Raw genomic sequence first — 23,283 nt, 5'->3', positions numbered from 1 at the left:
GCAGCGCGCGTCTGTAGGTGTGCGTGCGCGAGAGAGAGGGTGAGGTGAGGTGAGAGAGAGGGTGGGTGAGAGGGTGAGGTGAGGGTGAGGTGAGAGAGAGGTGAGGTGAGAGAGAGGGTGGGTGAGAGGGTGAGGTGAGGGAGAGGGTGAGGTGAGGTGAGAGAGAGGGTGGGTGAGAGGGTGAGGTGAGGGAGAGAGGGTGGGTGAGAGGGTGAGGTGAGGGAGAGAGGGTGGGTGAGAGGGTGAGAGAGAGGGTGAGGTGAGAGAGAGGGTGAGGTGAGGGTGAGGTGAGGGAGAGGGTGAGGGAGAGGGTGAGGTGGGGTGAGAGGGTGAGGTGAGGGTGAGAGAGAGGGTGAGGTGAGAGAGAGGGTGAGGTGAGGTGATGGAGAGGTGAGGGTGAGGTGAGGGGTGAGGTGGGGTGAGAGGGTGAGGTGAGGTGAGAGGGAGAGGTGAGGGTGAGGTGAGGGAGAGGTGAGGGTGAGGTGAGAGAGAGGGTGAGGTGAGGTGAGAGAGAGGGTGAGGTGAGGTGAGGGTGAGGGAGAGAGAGAGGGTGAGGTGAGGTGAGAGGGTGAGGTGAGGTGAGAGAGAGGGTGAGGTGAGGTGAGGGTGAGGGAGAGAGAGGGTGAGGTGAGAGAGAGGGTGAGGTGAGGGTGAGGTGAGGTGAGGGAGAGGGTGAGGTGAGGGTGAGGTGAGGGAGAGGGTGAGGTGAGGGAGAGGGTGAGGTGAGGGAGAGGGTGAGGTGAGGGAGAGGGTGAGGTGAGAGAGAGGGTGAGGTGAGGGTGGAGGTGAGGGTGAGGTGAGGGCGAAAAGGGTGAGGTGAGGGCGAGAGAGAGGGTGAGGCGAGGGAGAGGGTGAGGCGAGAGAGAGGGTGAGGCGAGAGAGAGGGTGAGGTGAGGGAGAGGGTGAGGTGAGGGAGAGGGTGAGGCGAGAGAGAGGGTGAGGTGAGGGAGAGGGTGAGGTGAGGGTGAGGTGAGGTGAGGGAGAGGGTGAGGTGAGGGAGGGTGAGGTGAGAGAGAGGGTGAGGTGAGGGAGAGGGTGAGGCGAGAGAGAGGGTGAGGCGAGAGAGAGGGTGAGGTGAGGTGAGGGAGAGGGTGAGGTGAGGGAGAGGGTGAGGTGAGGGAGAGGGTGAGGTGAGAGGGTGAGGTGAGGGTGAGGTGAGGGAGAGGGTGAGGAAGAGGGTGAGGAAGAGGGTGAGGTGAGGGAGAGGGTGAGGAAGAGGGTGAGGGAGAGGGTGAGGTGAGGGAGAGAGGGTGAGGTGAGAGGGTGAGGTGAGGGTGAGGTGAGGGATGAGGGTGAGGTGAGAGGGTGAGGTGAGGGTGAGGTGAGGGAGAGGGTGAGGAAGAGGGTGAGGGAGAGGGTGAGGTGAGGGAGAGAGGATGAGGGAGAGAGGGTGAGAGAGAGAGGGTGGGTGAGAGGGTGAGGTGAGAGAGTGTGGGTGAGGGTGAGGTGAGAGAGGGTGGGGGAGAGAGAGAGGGTCAGGATTGATAGGGTGAGGCGAGATAGGGTGAGGCGGCGAGAGAGAGAGGGTGAGAGGGTGAGGTGAGGGAGAGAGGGTGAGATGGGTGAGGTGAGCGGTGAGTGAGGCGTGAGTGAGGAGCGTATGATTGGGGGGGGGGGGGGTGTGAGGCCACTGAATGTGTGGTGAGTGTGAGGTGTGTGGTTAGTGAGGTGTGTGGTGTGTGAGAGTGTGGTGTGTGAGAGTGTGGTGTGTGTGGTTAGTGTGAGGTGTGTGGTTAGTGTGAGGTGTGTGGTGTGTGAGAGTGTGGTGTGTGGTGTGTGAGAGTGTGGTGTGTGGTGTGTGAGGTGTGTGGTGAGTGTGAGGTGTGTGGTTAGTGAGGTGTGTGGTGTGTGAGAGTGTGGTGGGTGAGTGTAAGGTGTGTGGTGAGTGTGAGGAGTGTGGTTAGTGAGATGTGTGGTGTGTGAGAGTGTGGTGTGTGAGGTGTGTGGTGAGTGTGAGGTGTGTGGTTAGTGAGGTGTGTGGTGAGTGTGAGGTGTGTGGTGTGTGAGAGTGTGGTGGGTGAGTGTGTGGTGTGTGAGGTGTGTGGTGAGTGTGAGGTGTGTGGTGTGTGACAGTGTGGTGTGTGAGTGTGTGGTGTGTGAGGTGTGTGGTGATTGAGCTGGATTGGATTTGGAACCTGGACCCCCCCTCTGCTTCCACTCAGCAGAGCGCGAACCCCCCTTCATTCACCAGGAGTTCATGTGAGGGGTTGTATGTGTGGGAGTGGGGTGTTCATGCGCGCGGGGGCACACACGCATGCCGTGTTCTTTTAAGGGGTGTTTGTGTGCGTGGGTTCGTTTGTGTGAAGGGTTCACGTTTGTGTGTGTTTGAGGTTCATGGGCGGTTCATTCTTGATGAGGGAGTTCATGTTTGGTGTGTTCATGCGTGAGGAGTGTGTGTAGGGGGTGGTTCATGTGGGTATTCATGTTCGGGGTTCATTTGTGTGGGAGTGCGCATGTTTTGACTGTTCATGTATGCTGTGAGTGTTCATGTTAGGGCAGGGGTTCATGCTAGGGGGTTAATTTGCGTGTGCGTTTGAGTAAGGTGGGGGGGGGGGGAGGCCTTGTGTGTGTGTGTGTTTAGGGGGGTTCTTGGGTGTGTGCATGTCGAGTTGTGAGGGGTGTGTTTAGGGGGTCCTTGGGTGAGTGTGTCGTTTTGTGAGGGGTGTGTGTGTAAGTGGGGGGGGGGGGGTCCTTGGGTGTGTGTGTGTGTCGAGTTGTGAGGGGTGTGTGTGTAAGTGGGGGGGGGGGGTCCTTGGGTGTGTGTGTGTGTCGAGTTGTGAGGGGTGTGTGTGTAAGTGGGGGGGGTCCTTGGTGTGTGCATGTCGAGTTGAGGGGTGTGTGTGTAAGTGGGGGGGGGGGGGGTCCTTGGTGTGTGCATGTCGAGTTGAGGGGTGTGTGTGTAAGTGGGGGGGGGGGTCCTTGGTGTGTGCATGTCGAGTTGAGGGGTGTGTGTGTAAGTGGGGGGGGGGGGGTCCTTGGTGTGTGCATGTCGAGTTGAGGGGTGTGTGTGTAAGTGGGGGGGGGGGGGGTCCTTGGGTGAGTGTGTCGAGGTGTGCGTGCGCGCTGTGAACGGTAGTCGTGCTGGTGTGCGTGAACACCAAAGCTGCACATATATTACACACACACGTGCACGCGGGGGGGGGGGGGATGCTGAGGGTGGGGGCGGGGGGTTGTGGGGGGTGGGGCTGCCGGACCGCCTGGGGGAGCTGGGGAGGCAAGGAGTTTGGGGGGCAGTGGGGGGGGGTCTGCCCCCTCCCCCCAGGTCAACCGGCCACCCCCCACCCCCCAATCCCCCCCCCCCCCCCCCCCTCGTCTACGCCCGCCCCTGCGTGACGTCACTAAGCTTTGGAGCGCTCCTAGTGGATACAGTTATTATTCATTTTTAAGAAAAACAGATGGAAAAAGGTGAATTACTAAATTATTTCTGTACTATTTATAAATTTTAAAAAATGTTGAATAAATCTATTGGATTTAAAAAAAAAACTGGCGCTCAGAGTTGTCGCCTCGGATGTTGGTTGTCGTGGTTGTGTTTTGCGGTGTCGTCTGATGCGTCGTCACGTGACTCCGAGCTTTTTCGTTTTTACCGATCAGTTAAAACGTGTGCAGTGAGTCTAACCGAGTCACAGACGTTCACGTGGGAGCAACACTTTTTATTTAACGCAACAGCGCCAACACAACGTAACCTACGCTCGGGTCTCCAATGCCCATCTTAGCCACGCTACGGCAGAACTAGAACACGGTTCGCTGGGTCACGGACCACGTGACTAGACGCTTGTTCTCACCGACACTTGAAGAAGAACCCTGAGCTCCTCACGGGGCCCTCCTTTTATGCCCCGGGGCTGCGGCTGGCTCCGCCCTTAACCCCGCCCACAGCCCCGCCCACCTTACAAGCTCCTCGGGCCCCTCCTCGAATGTTCCCGAGAGCTCTCCGGGACCACGTGACCGCCCCTCGGCCCCCCCGTCCACCGGTGCCCCCCCCCCTCCAGTGTCGTCAGGTCACGTGACAACAGGTCGGCCAGAGCGTCATGCCCCAGAGTGACCCTGGCTGGCTGACGCTCGCTCCCTCGCTGGGAGCCGGCAACTCACGCTGCTCGTGGTGCCTCCACGCTCACCAGCGCTCCAACAACAACAGAGGGCGGAGGAGCGACGCTCACAACAACGAGCGGAGCGCCGGGTGGCTAAAGCACAGCAAGTTGACGCAGGTGGTGCATCAGCCAGTCATCTCAGTAAATCGACCCGTGGCACCTGCTGGGTCTGCCCCGTCACCTCCTGCCAGCGGGCGTTCGACACTTCACGTGGCCTCAACGTGCACATAGCCTGGCACAAGCGTTGTGGTGACGTCACCGCCACTTACTGGCGAATGGCGGTTGTTGTTGACACCCCAAGTGTGTGAGACCCAGGTGTTTGTATGTGTGCGTGACACCCATCCGTGTGTGTGTGAGACACCCATCAGTGTGTGTGTGCGTGACACCCAGGTGTATGAGACACCCAGGTTTGTGTTTCAGTTTAATTGATTAGGTATAACCCTGTGATCCCTGTGAGCCAAGTGGCTCTTGACTCGAGTGCAACCGCAACAAACAAAAACATGAACAAAGAACATCTTGAAGTGACTACACGCAACAGAAAAATCCAGGAAAAAACAGCAAAGTCTTCCAGAAAAAGCATCGTATTTCATTTGTGTAAATCCCAGTGGGATGCAAGTCGAACAATAACAACCATAAGACAATTTAGATTAAAGTTATCAGGCTAGCGCTGTACTACAACAAACAAACATGGCTAAACCAAAACGTTTTCAAAATCACCAAAATAAAGCTATACAAACAATGTAACAGTGATCATAGGAACTGTGATTCAAATTTAACAATAAACTAAATGCTGTACATAACATGTACGACCCAACTTTGCAGCCTTAGCTGGCTGCATGAGTCACTCCATAACCGCAGGAGTATCAGTAGCAATATCAAAAATTTTCAATGCACCTTTAAAGATGAGCACACTATAATCTAAACTCAAGATCATACTTTGCAGCGGTCATCCGGAACGATGAATCCAGACGCATCGGTGTAAGACACCCAGGTGTGTGACACCCAGGTGTGTGACACACCCAGGTGTGTGTGTGACACCAGGTGTGTCACACACCCAGATGTGTGTGTGACACCAGGTGTGAGACACCAGGTGTGTGTGACACACCTGGTGTCACACACACACCTGGGTGTGTCACACACCTGGTGTCACACACACACACCTGGGTGGGTGTTACACACACATGGGTAGGTGTTACACACCTGGTGTGTCACACACACCCGGGCGTGTCACACACACACCTGGTGTCACACACACCTGGGTAGGTGTCACACACACACCCAGGTGTGTGTGACACCTACCCAGGTGTGTGTAACACCCACCCAGGTGTGTGTGTGTGTGACACCAGGTGTGTGACACACCCAGGTGTGTGTGTGACACCTGGTGTCACACACACACCTGGTGTCACACACACACCTGGTGTCACACACCTGGGTGTGTGTCACACACACACCCAGGTGTGTGTGTGTGACACCTACCCAGGTGTGTGTAACACCCACCCAGGTGTGTGTGTGACACCAGGTGTGTGACACACCCAGGTGTGTGTGTGACACCAGGTGTGTGTACGCGGGAATTCCGCTGGGGTGTGGGGGCGCGTGGGAGAGAAGGAGTGGTCCATCGTCACGCATGCCCCCACACACACAGATAGAGGTGAGAGGGGTCGGATATGGCTCTGTGAATCTCACCGGACATCGTTCAAGACTGCCGTTAAGCAATCCCCCGCCTCTGCACGTCTGTACGTAATCCATGCAGGTATGTTTTGTGGGTGTGTAAATGTGGAGAGCGGATTAAACGTTTCGCGCGCTGCGCTACAAACCTGGCGGCCCGAGTTCGATTCCCACTCGGGGTCAACACCGGTGACAAATCTCTGAACCGGTTCTTGGCTACCCCTAGGTCGACTCGGCCTCAAATGAGTACCCGGCGCGGTTCCTTGACACGACGACTTCCTCGTGTCCCGTTCCGGCCTTCATAGGTGATCACGAACAGCACGTGCCCCCAACGGTCTGTCGAAGGCTATACGGGTGATCTGTCTTCACGTGTTTGTGTGTGTGCGTGTTTGTGTGTGTGCGTGTCTGTGTTTGTGTGTGTGTGTGCGTGTCTGTGTTTGTGTGTGTGCGTGTTTGTGTGTGTGTGCGTGTCTGTGTTTGTGTGTGTGCGTGTTTGTGTGTGTGTGCGTGTCTGTGTTTGTGAGTGTGTGTGCGTGTCTGTGTTTGTGTGTGTGTGTGTTTGTGTGTGTGTGCGTGTCTGTGTTTGTGTGTGTGTGTGCGTGTCTGTGTTTGTGTGTGTGTGTGTGCGTGTCTGTGTTTACGATGTGTGCATGTCTGTGTTTGTGTGCTGTGTGCGTGTTTGTGTGTGTGTGCGTGTCTGTGTTTGTGTGTGTGCGTGTCTGTGTTGTGTGTGCGTGTCTGTGTTTGTGTGTGTGTGCGTGTTTGTGTGTGTGTGCATGCCTGTGTTTGTGTGTGTGCGTGTCTGTGTTTGTGTGTGTGCGTGTCTGTGTTTGTGTGTGTGCGTGTCTGTGTTTGTGTGTGTGTTTGTGTGTGTGTGCATGCCTGTGTTTGTGTGTGTGCGTGTCTGTGTTTGTGTGTATGCGTGTTTGTGTGCGTGTCTGTGTTTGTGCGTATGCGTGTTTGTGTGTGTGTGCGTGTCTGTGTTTACAAAGTGTGCGTGTCTGTGTGTGTGTGTGCGTGTCTGTGTGTGTGTGTGCGTGTCTGTGTTTGTGCGTGTCTGTATTTGTGTGTAATGTGTGTTTGTGTGTGTGCGTGTCTGTGTTTGTATGGGTGCGTGCAGAAGCCTGTTTCTCAATCGCAAGAGCCGTAAATATCCCTCCCGTCATGGATTACAATTCTGCAGTGTCGTGTCACCTCTTACCGAAATGACGCCTGTTTACGAATTGCCCCGGGGATGATCGTAAGCCAGACTTAAGTTTCATCCGCAGGATGAGTCGTTCACGGCGATCATCATCATTCATCAGCCGTGGTAAATCCACCGCTGGATGGAAGCTTCCGCCCCCAAGCCTCGCGTCATGATCATTCACTGATGAAGGCAAGTGGTCAATCCACTCACTGCCTTCGTCGATGGAAAATTTACGACTTGCAGTAGTGCGATTGTGGCCGGGCCACGAAGTAAACCCGTTCAAAGTAGAGACTCAGAGACTCATGGAGACGCATATAGACACACAGAGACACATAGAGACACATAGCGACTCATTGAGACACATAGCGACTCATGGAGACGCATAGAGACACATAGCGACTCATTGAGACACATAGCGACTCATGGAGACGCATAGAGACACATAGCGACTCATTGAGACACATAGCGACTCATGGAGACGCATAGAGACACATTAAAAACGGGCCACAACCGTGCGATTGTTGGCCATGCCAACCCAAGCTACGGGCCCACACAGTCATCCCGCTGTGGTCCGCGCTCCTTGAACGCAGCAGGAGGAGCGGCACCACCACCACGCGAACTCTCTCGCTCTGCTGAAGCCCTCTCGTCGTGAGCAACAGCAGTAACAGCAGTAGCAGCAGCAACAGCAGTAACAGCAGCAGCAACAGCAGTAGCAGCAACAGCAGCAGTAACAGCAGCAGCATCAGTAACAGCAGCAGTAACAGCAGCAGCAGCAACAGCAGCAGTAACAGCAGCAGCAACAGCAGCAGCAGTAACAGCAGCAACAGCAGTAACAGCAGCAGCAGTAACAGCAGCAGCAGTATCAGCAGGAGACCTCCACATTGACCTCGAGCTGGACATCGCCGCTGCTGCCATCATTCACGAGAATAGAAGAGTACCGGGTTTAAGAAAAATAACCTTGAGACTCAACTTTGTTGTCTGTTAAATTTCGATGTAAAGCTTCGTGACTGCAGGGATTCATCTTCTTGGTTCTTTCGCTAAAGTCACGTAGAATGGAAATAATAAAATAATAAAAATAAAACATAATAAAATGCGATGTATTTTATTATGTTTTATTTTACCGAAAGAAACAAGAATATTTCGATTTAAAGCTTTCGTGACTGCAGGGATTCATCTTCTTGGTTCTTTCGGTAAAGTCACGTAGAATGGAAATAATAAAATAATAAAAATAAAACATCATAAAATAATTCTCACGACGTTTCGGCCACAACGCAAGCAGCCGTCCTCAGGAGGAGAACATGTCTGTCGAGAAGAGGACGGCTGCTTACGTTGTGGCCGAAACGTCGTGAGAATTATTTGATTGTTTTATGTTTATTATTTTATTATTTCCCTTCTACGTGACTTTACCGAAAGAACCAAGAAGATGTAGTCAGTCTCGACCACCGGTCTTTCGTCTCTTCTTGCGACGCGTTCCTGGCCAAGCTCATTCGCTCGCTCACGACGATGTCTGTACCCTGCGTGTCATCTCGAGTCCACGTGTTCCTCTCTCTGTCTCTCTCAGTGTCATCATCAGCACCAGGGTCTCTCCACTATTGGATGGAGATCAATGTGATGAGGCCGCTAACCATCGCGTGTTCTCTGATGAACGCGTACGCTGCTAAACATCTCTCCAGTCCAACCTTCCGGGCACGTATTCTTAGGTTTTTTCGGTAAAGTCACGTAGATAAAAAATTAAAATTAATAAAAGTAAAATAAAAATAAAATAAAAATCACGACGTTTCGGAGGCAACACAAGCTTCCGTCTTCAGGTGGAACCATCACAGCACGATAGCTGTATCAAGTGATAGCTGTATCAAGTGATACTTGTCTTACTTGATAAAGCAATCGTGCTGTGACTGTCGTGATTTTAATTTTATTTTAATTTTATTAATTTTAATTTTATATCTACGTGACTTTATCGAAAAAACCTAAGAATATGAATCCTTGCAGTCACGAAAGCTTCAAATCTAGAATTAATACCCTTCCGGGCACGTTTCACCGTTTGTGGATCTCATCAGCAGAGTCGAGCCAATGAAAGAAACACAAGTTGTTGGCTTTCCAGAGCCACGCGTAACCTTCACGATGCGGCCCTGTCCCTCGCAGAAACACTCCACGAGAAACACACGGGGCACGGTCCGGATTTCACCTTGACAAGCGCTCATCAGCAAGGCAGGTGCATCATATCATCGTCTATAGATCCAATCGTTATTCACGTGTGTGTGTGTGGATTTTAGCCCAAACACATACCGTATCGATCATCACCATCATCACGATGATCGTCATCATCACCATCATCACGATGATCGTCATCATCACCATCATCACGATGATCGTCATCATCACAATCATCGGCCAGGATCACTCCACTGCTGGATGAAACCCTCCCACAAGTTGCTGGACATCTCTCACGATCCAGCCGGCACATGGTCACGTGATGGTTTCATCATTCCCCCCCCCCCCCACCCCCCAATGTTAACGATCTCTCGGAAGTTATTACATCATTCATAGACGTTTAAATTGATTGCCCAATTCTTGAATATGCCGTATCCGTTTAGGAAATACAACCCCCCCTCCCCAACTCACCCCAATGGAATCAATTTGCCTGGGGGGGATACAAAGTTTTAACTACTGCAAATTTCCCGTGACGCCACCAACTAACCACACCTGGCATCTCATAGCACGCGCCTCTCTCTCTCTCGACACGTCTGTGGGTATGTGTTTGTGTGTGTGTACTATCTGTGTGTGATTGTGTGTGTCGGCGTGTACATCTGTGTGTGTGTGTGGGGAGCGGCAGTGCAGCGCTTAGCGCCGCGAACCCAGAGACCCAAACTTTGATTCCCGCTCACGGCCACCAACACCACCACTGACATCTTCTTGGTTCTTTCGGTAAAGTCACGTAGAAGGGAAGTAATAAAATAATAAAAATAAAGCATAATAGAATAATATAATATTTTATTACTTCCCTTCTACGTGACTTTACCGAAAGAACCAAGAAGATGAATCCCTGCAGTCACGAAAGCGTTAAATCGAAAAAAAAAACAACACTGACAATTATCTGAATCGGTTTTGGGCCTCGCCTAGGTCGACTCAGCCACGAATGAGACAAAGGCGGCTGGACGTGGTGCTGGCCACCCACTACCCGTGTACCGTTTTCGGCCTTCATAGATGCCACTCGCTAACAGCACTTGCCACAACAGTCCGAAGAGGCCATACGAGGGATCTTTACCTTTGTATGGTGTTGCGAGGAGCTTACACGTTTTTTTTTTTAAAGATAAGGACATAGTCCCATTAATGAGTTCCTCCGGCGGGCACAGCTGGGTCATGTAGCCCGCATACCCAGCCACCGCATCACCAAACAGCTTCTGTTTGGCAGGATATAGAGGGCAAACCGGGTACAGCACAGACTAGAGAAGAGATGGAGTGATGTGGTACAGGAGGATGTGGAGCTGAGTGGACTTGCCGAAGACCGGTACCAGCGGTGTCAAGATCAGCCTCTGTGGAGGAGGCTCGTGAAGGACGCTACTGGGCAGTTGGAGGCAGCCGCCCTCCAGCAACAACGGAGGGCAGAGGAGCGACGCTCACAACAACGAGCGGAGCACCGGGCGGATAAAAAGCAGATAGTTGGCATAGTAGATGGTGTATCTGCCAGTCATCTCTATTTTTTTTTCACAGTCAACCCATGGCACCTGGATCTGTCCCGCGATCTCCTGCCAGCGAGCCTTCGACACTTCACATGGCCTTAAAGTGCACCTAGGATGGCACAAGCAGCGTGGTGAAGTTACTGCCACTTCGTCGGTTGTGTGTGGGAGTGTTGGTGGAGCGTTTAGCGAATCGCGCTGATCGAAACCGGCGACCCGAGTTCAATTCCCGCTCACGGCCAATACCTGTGATGATTATCTGAACCAGTCCTGGGCCTCCCCTAGGTCGACTCGGCCTCAAATGAGTACCTGGTGCGGTGTGTAAACATCGCCACCGGGGAGACAAAGGCGGCCGGGCGTGGTGTTGGCCACCCACCACCTCGTGTGCCGTGCCCGCCTTCATAGGCGCTCGCTAACAGCACTTGCCCCAACAGTCTGTTAAAGGCTTTACGGGGAATATTTGTATTTGTAGGATTATTTGATGATATACTTGAAGTATTTGTGATTAAGTGAACATTATTGCGATTGTCTCAACAGAGATTGTATGATTTGGATTTAAAGCTTTCGTGACTGCAGGGATTCATCTTCTTGGTTCTTTCGGTAAAGTCACGTAAAAGGGAAATAATACAATAATAAAAATAAAACATAATAAAATAATTCTCACGACGTTTCGGCCACAACGCAAGCAGCCGTCCTCAGGTGAAGACCAGGTCTTAGAGTCGCGAGAATAATTTTATGTTTTATATTATTATTTTATTATTTCCCTTCTACGTGACTTTACCGAAAGAACCAAGAAGAGAGATGGTATGGTTACGCATTTCTAGCGGCGTCTAGCGGCCAGAGCAAGTCGCTCCGAGCATGGCGATGCACGTACAGGGAGGGAGGGAAGGGGGCGGTTGGTGTGTGATGATCCAGCATTACGAGTCATCTCAATCGACGTTTTGTCGACTTGCATACAACGACACGCATGTCGAAGACGCAACTCAGACGGCCCGTTCAAATTGGCGGGCACCCAGTGAACACGACCGATGTGATCGAGTACGTTGGCATGCTGTTGGAACGTAGAGGCGCAACGTTGGGCTAACGTTGGTGCAACGTTGGCCCTCGACGTTCAATGTTTATTGGGCAATATGCGTCTTCCTTCTTGAATATCTCAACTTTTATTTTTTTTGTACGCATTCCATAAGCTGTCCACACGCTGATGAACTTGTGAAAATTTTAACCCTTAAAAACAAAGTTTTTCACTATAAATCCTTTATATGCGTGGCGGCTAGAGTCCTCTCGTCCTCTGGCTTGAGATGGCTGCCACCTATGGGTCAGATGATTGCCTGCCACCATTAAGCAATTGGTAATTAAATATAATTAATTTTTTCCTAAAAAGTGTAAAATTTTGGAAAGATTTTCACGAAAATACATTGTCACGCACAACGAGTCTGTGTGCAAAATGTCAGCTCGATTGGATCACGGGAAGTGGGTTAAAAAACGACCGAAAGATTTGCACGGTCGTAAGCGCGCAAGCAAGCAAGCAAGTGAACTTAATATAAAGGATTTTAAAAGATCGTTACATCTCATCGGAGTCCTCCAGTATGAGTAAGAAAATCAATGTTATTTTGATTCTGAAATACGACCGTCTCCTCCTGTGTGGGGGGGGGGGGGGGGGGGCGGGGGGCACACTGGCTCCAACACGAGCACCGCTCTGCAGGTTTCGGCATTCGAGGGTCTCATCAGCGAGGTTCCGGCGGGCTCGCCGGAATCAGACGGCAGCTCGACCTCGACGAGGAGGCCGTCGCGTGCGATCAGAGCTGTTGTTGTGAGCTCTGTCACCTCTGAGTCACAAAAGTGGGAATTTTGTTGTGAGAAACTGGTGGGGGGGAATTGGGGGAGGGGGCATGGGGGGAGGGGGGGAATTTTCCTGGGAATCGGTGACCTCACCCAACTAAAATATTCGCACTAACGCAACATCAGACACACACACAAACAAAGATCCCCTGTATAGCCCTTACAGATTGTTGGGGCAAGTGCTGGTAGCGAGTGGCACCGATGACGGCCGGTACGGCACACGAGGGAGTGGGTGGCCAGCACCACACCCGACCGCCTTTGTCTCCCCAGTGGCAATGTTCACACAATGCACTCATTTTAGGCCGAGTCGACCTAGGGGAGACCCATGACTGGTTCAGACAATCGTCAACTGGTGGTGGCCGCGGGCGGAAATCGAACTCGGGTCGCCGGGTACGTAGCGCAGCGCGCTAACCGCTACACCACCGCTCCCCACACTCACATTCCACTCACCAAATTCACACCAACAACAACAACAACCGCCATTCGCCACCAAGTGACGGTGACGTCACCACGACGCTTGTGCCAGGCTATGTGCATGTTGAGGCCACGTGAAGTGTCGAACGCCCGCTGGCAGGAGGTCACGGGGCAAACCCAGCAGGTGCCACGGGTCGACTGACTGAGATGACCGAGATGACACACCTCACGCACTCACACCCACACTCACATTCCACTCAAATACAAAGACCCCCCCCACACTCACCTCCGCTGCGTCCCCACCCACACATCCTCTCGGCTTTATAAAGACCAAACCGACCGAGTGTGAGGACATATCAACTCAGCCTCCTCCAGCAACTCGCCATGTCGACAACAGGTGAGTGTCCTTCTGTGTGAACACCCCTCCCCCTCCCTCCTTCTTAACCTATCCCCTCTGCACCCCCCTAGCTTCGTGGGGGGAGAGGAAACGGGAAGACTGGAACGGAAGTTTTGATTACAATTCATCAGTGGCATTGGCTCCGAGTCTCTGTGTAAGGGTGGCGGGTGGGGAGTCTCGGCATTCGTTCTTAGGAGGGTCCTGCCCCCATGGTCGTTTGGTTAACTTACACAAAGGACGACAAAGATTCCTCTGTATCGCTGTTAATAGACTGCTGGGACAAGTGCTGTGAGCGAGTAGCACCGATGAAAGCCGAAACGACACACGGAGGGGTTATGTGGCCAGCACCACGCCCGGCCGCCGTTGTCTCCCCAGTGGTGATGCTTACACACCGCACCAGGTACTCATTTGAGGCCGAGTCGACCGAGGGGGAGGCCCCCGGATCGGTTCAGATAATCGTCACCACTGTCGGTGGCCGTGAGCGGGGAATCGAACTCGGGGTGGGCTAGTTCGTAGTGCAGCGCGCTCACGACCACACTGCCGATTCTCACATACACAGACACACATACACACAGACACACAGACACACATACACACAGACACACAGACACACATACACACAGACACACATACACACAGACACACAGACACACAGACACACAGACACACATACACACAGACACACATACACACAGACACACATACACACATACACACAGACACACAGACACACATACACACATACACACAGACACACACACACAGACACACATACACAGACACACATACACAGACACACATACACACAGACACACAGACACACATACACACAGACACACATACACACAGACACACATACACACAGACAGACACACACACACAGACACACAGACACACATTTCCCCGAGACTCACCCGTGTCTGCCCCCCCCCCCCCGTGTTCTTTGTCCCCGTGTCCCTATTGCCGTCCCCGTGTGTTGCTGTCCGTGAGAGTCTCCGTGTGTCCGCGAGTGTCTCCGCGTCTCTCGTCCCGTCCCCGTGTCTCTGTCACTGCGTCTGCGTCTCTGACCGCGCGTGTCCCATGGCTTCTGAACCCATGTACTCCACGCCTCCGTGTCTCCGACCCCGTGACCCCGTGCCTCATCTGACCCCGTGCCTCATGTGACCCCGTGCCTCATCTGACCCCGTGTCTCCATGACCCACGCAGGTGTCTGGCTGTTCGTCTCTCTCGCCATTCTCTCCGCGCTGCTCATTCCCAACGCAGGTGAGGGCAACTCCACCCTGACTCCACGTGCACCTGGGGTCACGTGACGGGGGTCACGTAACTAGGAACGGGCAGTGCAGTGCGGTAACGCGACTTGGCCACGTGACTTGGTTACGCCACGAAGTGGTGCAATTGATTAGTAATTACTCGTTGGTTCTTTCGGCAAAGTCACGTAGGTAGAAAAAAACATAGCAGATCACGACGTTTCGATCGCAACAACAAGGGACCGTCTTCAGGTGAGAGAATCCGACTGCTGTGGACGACGAGGCATTATAGTCGCTTGTTGTTGCGATCGAAACGTCGTGATCTGTTGTTATTTTTGTTCTACCTCCGTGACTTTACCGAAAGAACCAAAGAGTATGGATTCCTGCAGTCACGAAAGCTTCAAATCAACAGTATTAGTTATTTAGCAAAAGTCTCGAATCCAATCGGTTGCTTCCGGCCCTGCTGTGTTGAGGGCGAGCTTGTGGATTTGGCAGACTTCTAGGATGCGGTGCGTGGTTTTCTCCACCCCGCAGGCACATGGTTGGGATTGGCTCTGATGTACCATCGGTGGAGGTTGGCGAGGTATGGGTCGCGTCAAGCCCTGAACATGTTGAGGGTGGACCACTCCTTCCTGGGGACGTTGAAACCAGGGAGCATTTTGGGTGGGGGTAGTAATGAGATACTCTTTGTTTACCAGCTCCACTGACTACCATTCGTGTGTCCAGGTGAGATTTGTGTTCAATTCTAGATTTGAAGCTTTCGTGACTGCAAGGATTCATATTCTTAGGTTTTTTCGGTAAAGTCACGTAGGTAAAACATTACAATTAATAAAAGTTAAATAAAATAAAAATCACTGTATCAAGTACAGCTGTCGTGGCTGTGACGGTTCCACCTGAAGACGGAAGCTTGTGTTGCCTCCGAAACGTCGTGATTTTTTATTTTATTTTACTTTTATTAATTTTAATGTTTTACCTACGTGACTTTACCGAAAAAACCTAAGAATATTTGTGTTCAAGTCAATGGGTGGGTATTGCCAAATCGGTTTTCTTGAGAGGAGGAAGCGTCGCCTCCAGTGGGTTGAAGAAGTCATCCTGGAGCGGCAGGTGCGGTTCATTGGGGACGACTTAGGAACGCGACTTGGTAACGCGACACAGTAACACGACTCAATTACGCAACTCCGTAACGCGACGAATTCGTAACGCGACGATTTAGTAACGCGACATGGAAACGCGGTTGGTGCCCAACGCTCATCAGCAACAAACGGAGAGCGCGTGTGGCATTGAGGGGTCGGGGGTGTCAAGGTGGCTAAGAGATCTTAACTATCTCGCCAGGTCTACAGGAGGTCGTGGGTTTGATCCTGACGCTGGTGTCTGCTGTATATTTGGACACGTAGGCTTTGACGACCAATATTATTCATAATATAGGTTTTTGGGTCAGATCGCGTTATTTATAAATGTGTCACATTATGTATTTTTGTAGTTTTTCTATGGGTCCTCTGGTTTTCCCCTCCACGTTTACAATCGGGATGCGTTTAGGGTATTTGGCTGCTATAAATATCTAAATGATAAGCCGCTTCGTTGAGCTGTCATCTGTGGCCAGGTGGCTTCTGAAAAAGAGCGAAATAGCTCAGTGGATTATTCTTTGGTTCTTTTGGTAAAGTCACGTATAAAGATAAAATAATAAATAAAATTAAATACTAGCATACGACGTTTCTATTGCAACACAAGCAATTATCATCAGGTATAAATTAAATAGAAGCACAAATCTAGTATACTTGTGTTGCAATCGAAACGTCGTATGCTAGTATTTAATTTTATTTATTATTTTATCTTTATACGTGACTTTACCGAAAGAACCTTAAGAATAATTCCTGCAGTCACGAAAGTTCCAAATTAAGTTTTAACTCAGTGGACCTTACCTGGTCAAATAAAAAAATATGTTTAAAGTTTCTAATCACTAACAAACATGCGTATTCGTGTGCGAACTGTGATCATGACAAACGACATTCCAGGGGAAAGCTATGGCCCCTGTCTCCTAATTAATTCACATGAGGGACACGGCTTACGAGACACAGGGCATGGGACATGGGACACAGGACACGGCACGTGTGCTATGGACGGCAGTGCGTGTACGCTATTGTCTGGCCTCAAGGTGCACATGGCCTGGCACAAGCGTCGTGGTGACGTCACCGCCACTTAGTGGCGAATGGCGGTTGTTGTTGTTATGCGTGTGTTGTCTGTTAAGGCTATATGGGGGATCTTTGTCTTTGTTTTGCGTGTGGCTGGGCGGAGCGGTGGCGTAGTGGTTAGCACGCTGCACTATGAACCCGGCATCCCGAGTTCGATTTTTTCCATAACATTACACTTTTTAGGGAAAAAAAAAATTCTATTTAATTACCAATTGCTTAATGGTGGCAGGCAATCATCTGACCCATAGGTGGCAGCCATCTCAAGCCAGAGGACGAGAGGACTCTAGCCGCCACGCATATAAAGGATTTAGAGTGAAAAACTTTGTTTTTACGGGTTAATTTTTTCCCGCGCTAATCGCCGGCGTCTGGGGTTGTGGCGGTGAGATGCAGGTGGTGAGCCCAAGGCGCCGCTGCAGATGTACGGCGGTGAGCCCTGCCCGCCGCTGGCCCACCCGTGGCTCGCCTCGATCGTGAACCACCGCGGGGAGCACGTGTGTGGCGGAGCTCTCGTCGCTCCCGACTGGATCCTGACCGCGGCGCACTGCCTCTCCAGGTGAGCTCACGTGGGCGGGAGGCAGGGGAGGGAGTGGGGGATATGGAGGTCCAGCGAAATCGCCTGGGGTCATGATAATGTAGTGTTGTAAAGGACGGACTTCTAAACTTCTTTATGGCACACACTGTTTATGAAAATAATACACAGTCCCTATCACACAAAGGGGTATATGGTCCCCTCACCCGTTACCCTGAGAAGGTACAGCCTCCGGACCTTGCAGGCTATCTAATCTCCCTGTTATCCCAGCGTCCTCTGGCTGGACCTAGGGGATCTCTCCCCGACCACTGGTTACACTGAGCCCTAGCCCTGATAAGGGCTGGAGGGCTTGGTCCAGGGTCCTAGATGTCTTCGGCCGACTTTGGTCTTCGTGTAGCAGAACTGGCCAAGAGCTCTCAGCGCTCTGGCTTTTATACCTGTTCGTGGCCGGGTTGTCCAATCCCCGGCCACCTTGTGGGACCCTCCGATTGGTCCTTCCCAATCTGGCGTTTGGATCCTACCTCACCCCATTTGACCCTGACCGTTTGATTGAACGGGAGAACCTTGTTTACGATCCGCTCTCTCACAGTTTGCGAACAGCGAGTAGTTAACACCACTACAATAACACTGGTCAACACACTTTTTCTGGCATAAAGTATTCCAACGGTTTTAAGGTAATCTTGGGGTGCTGATTCCAAATCTGGCATCAGTTTTTGTCTATCACATCAGGTTTTTGAGATGTCAAAGATTGCATTTTCAATATAAACTGCGGAAGAAAAATATTAAATAAATGTGGATATCTACATAAAATGATATTATAAACACACTATGCAAAAAATACAGCACCATATTTTAACACTAAAGCAGTTACTGACTCGCAACAACTTGCAATCATAAGTGACAGAGTTAATTTCGGGTAAAATCAATGAAAATGGGGTATGCCGATAGCATAAAAATGAGATGTGATAGAGCAAATCTGAGATCAGATTTTGAATCAGCACCCTAAAATTAGTCTAAAACAGCTGCAAAAGTCCAGGCCAGAAAAATATGTTTTTTTGTTGTTGACCAGTGTAATCACCAGCACCCCAATCACCACCACTATCATCATACACTCTCATCCCCCCCCCCGCTCTCCTTTCGCCCCCCCTCTCTCCCCCGCCGCAGCCTGAACCTCGCTCGCCGCACGGCCCGCGTTCTGCTGGGCGAGCGGACCTTGCGTCCCGTGTGCCACAGGGACCCGCGGGTGACTCGCCACGTGGTGCACCCCTCCTACGACCCCCGCTCCGAGTCGTTCGAGGGGGACCTGGCCCTCCTGCAGGTGTCCCCCGCCCCCCGCCTGGGCCCCGGCGTCTCCATCATCCCCCTGGCGACCTCGTGCCCCCGCCCCGGGGACCGCTGCTCCATGGCCGGGTGGGGGCAGACAGAGAGTAAGTTTGGCCGATTTACATCCCGTCTTGAAGAAGCAATGGGCGACGTTTCGGGCCGTGGACCTTCTTTAACAGGAACACAAATGAAGCAGATTATAGGCTTTTTTCGATTTAACGCTTTCGTGACTACAGTGATTCATCTTCTCGGTTCTTTCGGTAAAGTCACGTAGAAGGGAAGTAATAAAATAATAAAAATGAAAGATAATTATTTTATTGCTTTATTTTTATTAGTTTATTATTTCCCTTCTACGTGACTTTAATAAAAAATAAAACATAATTATTTTATGTTTTATTTTAATTAGTTTATTACTTCCCTTCTACGTGACTTTACCGAAAGAACCAAGAAGACAGATTATAGGCCTCCACCTCCACCTCTCTCACGTTACATTTCGTTTCTGTCCACGCATCCCATCAGCCCCAACGGCGTTCTGGGAGCGCATCATTTGAGCGGCGTTGGTCCGACCACGAGCAAAAGACTCTGGGACCGGCTTCGCCGCTCGGTGTCTCGTCAGCAGTCAGGCGTGAAGCATCGGGTGTACACACAAAGATCAAGATTTGCCTGTGTAGCCTTTGACAGACTGTTGGGGCAAGTGCTGTTAGCAAGCGGCAGCTACGAAGGCCGGCACTGTGGCACACGGAGGAGGGTGGGTGGCCAGCACCACGGCCGGCCGCCCAGTGCTGATGTTTTACACAGCGCACCAGGTACTCATTTGAGGCTGAGTCGACCTAGGGGAGGTCCTGGACCAATTCAGATAATTAGCACTGGTGTTAGCCGCGAGCGGGAATCAAACTCGGGTCACCAGGTTCCTAGCACAGCATGCGCACCACTACACTACTACTCCCTCCCCACTTATAAACACACACACGTGGATATAGACACACACACGTGGATATAGACACACACACGTGGACACGCACAGGAACGCCCATGGAAGAGACGCCGTGACTAACCCCCCGCTCCCCCCCCCTCTCCTCCCCCCCCCCGTGCCCCCCCCAGCTGGTATCTTCCCCAAGTCCTCGGAGTGCCTCAACGTGACCGTCATCGACAAACACCTCTGCCGCAAGAGTTACGGCCCCGCGCTCACCAACTCCATGTTCTGTGCCGGGTTCATGGAAGGCGGGAGAGATGCGTGCAAGGTGAGGGGGGGTGAGAGGGGTGAGGGGCGTGATGAGGGTAAATGTTGTGGTGAGGGTGTGTATGAGAGTGTGTGTATGAGTGTGGAGCGGCATTAAAGTCGCCCAATTAGACAACTCTATCCCAAGGGGCTGCTTTAGCCAGCACCTGCAACAGGAGGCCACCGACATTCACTGCCATCACCGCCCACCTTCCATGATGAGAATGCGACTCACGGCTCCCCAAATCTCGCCTCCACCCTCCCATGCTCCCCATCAATTCTCTTATTCTATAATTTCGAGGAAATCCACAACTACTCCGTGTTCTCCGGTGGCATCCTTCCACCAGTAGAGAACCACCCCGTGCCTTTGGAGCCAGAATTCAGTCCACGGGGCCTCTGCAGAGGGAGGAGGTGGTGGTTGCGTTGTTGGCGTTTGAGTACGGGTGCCTTACTTGGTTGGACATCTGTGAAACAGAGCTGGATAGCGCATCGAATTCGTCGAGTAAAAAAATATTATGATTCTGCCTTGGGACAGATGTCCACCGGATTATTACGGTGACGAAGACGACGATGATGCTAAGAATTCTAGGAATGATAATTGGTTCTTTACCCTTCTATCTGGCAACAAAACTGACACCTTTTTGCAAGGAGTCATGTTTGCATAGACCGCAATACCTGCAGTCATAATACAAACAAAAGAACATAACTCTGATAATGAGGACTGTCCTTGAAGTTGATTGGTCCACACCCGAGACAGCTTTCCTTCGAGCCTAGTCTCATATGGGTTGGACCAGATGACGCCAAAAGGCGCACAACTCAAGGACAATGCACCATCAGAGTATGAGAGCTCGGGGCAAGCATCTACACTATGGGGACCTCATTTGCCAGTAAAAATATGATAATTGGTTCTTTACCCTTCTATCTGGCAACAAAACTGACTGGTCCAACCCATATGAGACTAGGCTCGAAGGAAAGCTGTCTCGGGTGTGGACCAATCAACTTCAAGGACAGTGCACATTATCAGAGTTATGTTCTTTTGTTTGTATTATGACTGCAGGTATTGCGGTCTATGCAAACATGACTCCTTGCAAAAAGGTGTCAGTTTTGTTGCCAGATAGAAGGGTAAAGAACCAATTATCATATTTTTACTGGCAAATGAGGTCCCCATAGTGTAGATGCTTGCCCCGAGCTCTCATACTCTGATGGTGCATTGTCCTTGAGTTGTGCGCCTTTTGGCGTCATCTGGTCCAACCCATATGAGACTAGGCTCGAAGGAAAGCTGTCTCGGGTGTGGACCAATCAACTTCAAGGACAGTGCACATTATCAGAGTTATGTTCTTTTGTTTGTATTATGACTGCAGGTATTGCGGTCTATGCAAACATGACTCCTTGCAAAAAGGTGTCAGTTTTGTTGCCAGATAGAAGGGTAAAGAACCAATTATCATATTTTTACTGGCAAATGAGGTCCCCATAGTGTAGATGCTTGCCCCGAGCTCTCATACTCTGATGGTGCATTGTCCTTGAGTTGTGCGCCTTTTGGCGTCATCTGGTCCAACCCATATGAGACTAGGCTCGAAGGAAAGCTGTCTCGGGTGTGGACCAATCAACTTCAAGGACAGTCCTCATTATCAGAGTTATGTTCTTTTGTTTGTATTATGACTGCAGGTATTGCGGTCTATGCAAACATGACTCCTTGCAAAAAGGTGTCAGTTTTGTTGCCAGATAGAAGGGTAAAGAACCAATTATCATATTTTTACTGGCAAATGAGGTCCCCATAGTGTAGATGCTTGCCCCGAGCTCTCATACTCTGATGGTGCATTGTCCTTGAGTTGTGCGCCTTTTGGCGTCATCTGGTCCAACCCATATGAGACTAGGCTCGAAGGAAAGCTGTCTCGGGTGTGGACCAATCAACTTCAAGGACAGTGCACATTATCAGAGTTATGTTCTTTTGTTTGTATTATGACTGCAGGTATTGCGGTCTATGCAAACATGACTCCTTGCAAAAAGGTGTCAGTTTTGTTGCCAGATAGAAGGGTAAAGAACCAATTATCATATTTTTACTGGCAAATTCTAGGAATGTTCGTGCCAGGGCCGATGGTGGAGGTCATTGTGCGTGCGTCTCGATCTCACAGTCGTTTTCATCTCCGTTCCATCTCCTTCTTCTCCGCCCCCCCCCCCCCCCCCCCCCCCCCCCCCCCGTACACGCAGAAAGACTCTGGGGGCCCGCTGGTGTGTGACGGAACCGTTCAGGGTGTCATCTCGTGGGGGAAGGATTGTGGGCGCGCACACTACCCCGGAGTGTACACCCGCGTCTGCTCCTTCTCCTCCTGGGTGACCTCCACGATCGGCAACCTCCCGGGGTCCGGGCTCCCACAACACCTGCTGAGGTCCCGATTAATGCAGCGATGGGGGGGTGCAGCGGGGCAGCGGAGGGAGAGGCTGGGGAATGAGTGAGGAGTCGCCGCTATCTTCTTGGTTCTTTCGGTAAAGTCACGTAGAAGGGAAGTAATAAAATAATAAAAATAAAACATAATAAAATAATTCTCATGACGTTTCGGCCACAATGCAAGCAGCCGTCCTCAGGTGAAAACCAGGTCTGTCGGGGAGACAGCGTCATTCACCTGAGGACGGCTGCTTGCGTTGTGGCCGAAACGTCGTGAGAATTATTTTATTATTTTACTACTTCCCTTCTACGTGACTTTACCGAAAGAACCAAGAAGATGAATCCCTGCAGTCACGAAAGCTTTAAATCGAGAGTCACCGCTCGTCTATGAGGTTGGGGGGGGGGGGGTCACGCACGTGATTGGCCTAGAGAGCCGATTGGTTGAATGAATTAAATTGAGCGATTATGTTTAGAGGAAGCCGATTGGTTAATGAGTTCATCGAGCGATTGGTTCATTAGATAATTGGTCAGTGAGTTCTAGATTTTAAGCTTTCGTGACTGCAAGGATTCATACTCTTAGGTTTTTTTTCGGTAAATGCACGTAGGGGGAAATAAATAAAAAATAAACACAAATTTGTGAAATAAATAATTAATATGGTAGAAATTTAATAATAAATCACGACGTTTCGGAGGCAACACAAGTCTTCGTCATCAAGTGGGACCGTCACAGCCAGATTATTGAACATTTATTTTTACCTACGTGACTTTACCGAAAAAAACCTGAGGTTAGTGAGTTGATTGGTTTACGAGTTTATTGGTTTGTGTGTTCATGTTGTGATCGGTTAAATTGGTTCATTGGCGAGTGAGCCGATTGTTTAACGAGTTAATTGGTTAATTGATTAAGTAATAAATTATTGAGTGGTTTGGTTGAGCAGTCGATTGGCACGGAAGATAACCGCGCAAGTCGTTAACCAGATTGTGTTGAGTGAATTGGTTGATGAGTTTGTAAATTAGTTTAGTAAATAGGTCTAACGACACCGTCTCGGGTCAAAACACGTGGAGGGTGGTCTCACCTGACCCCCACCCCTGCAGCCACTAGAGGGCGCTATATCCACAACAGTACTGAACAG

At 51.1% G+C, this 23,283-nt stretch overlaps 1 protein-coding gene across 1 annotated transcript; it reads left to right on the top strand.

Annotated features, from left to right (window-relative positions):
* The first annotated feature begins 13,181 nt into the window (after positions 1–13,181).
* Positions 13,182–22,250, top strand: LOC133355831 (trypsin-like). The gene is made up of 6 exons (XM_061573229.1): positions 13,182–13,263; positions 14,470–14,526; positions 17,090–17,252; positions 18,393–18,655; positions 19,653–19,792; positions 21,979–22,250. The coding sequence occupies exons 1-6, from the start codon at positions 13,251–13,253 to the stop codon at positions 22,222–22,224; spliced, it is 882 nt and encodes a 293-aa protein (XP_061429213.1). The 5' UTR covers positions 13,182–13,250; the 3' UTR covers positions 22,225–22,250.
* The last annotated feature ends 1,033 nt before the right edge of the window (positions 22,251–23,283 follow it).

Source organism: Lethenteron reissneri, chromosome 52 (genome assembly GCF_015708825.2).
Source record: "Lethenteron reissneri isolate LAM-NWPU_2019-01 chromosome 52, ASM1570882v1, whole genome shotgun sequence".
Classification (NCBI taxonomy): domain Eukaryota; kingdom Metazoa; phylum Chordata; class Hyperoartia; order Petromyzontiformes; family Petromyzontidae; genus Lethenteron; species Lethenteron reissneri.
Note: the sequence above shows the minus strand (reverse complement) of the source record. Positions and strands in the feature narration are given on the sequence as shown.

Coding starts and splice junctions, on each gene's coding strand:
- LOC133355831 (XM_061573229.1), top strand. Junction 17,253..18,392: donor GCGGCGCACTGCCTCTCCAG/GTGAGCTCACGT, acceptor CCCCCGCCGCAG/CCTGAACCTCGCTCGCCGCA. Junction 19,793..21,978: donor GCGGGAGAGATGCGTGCAAG/GTGAGGGGGGGT, acceptor CCGTACACGCAG/AAAGACTCTGGGGGCCCGCT.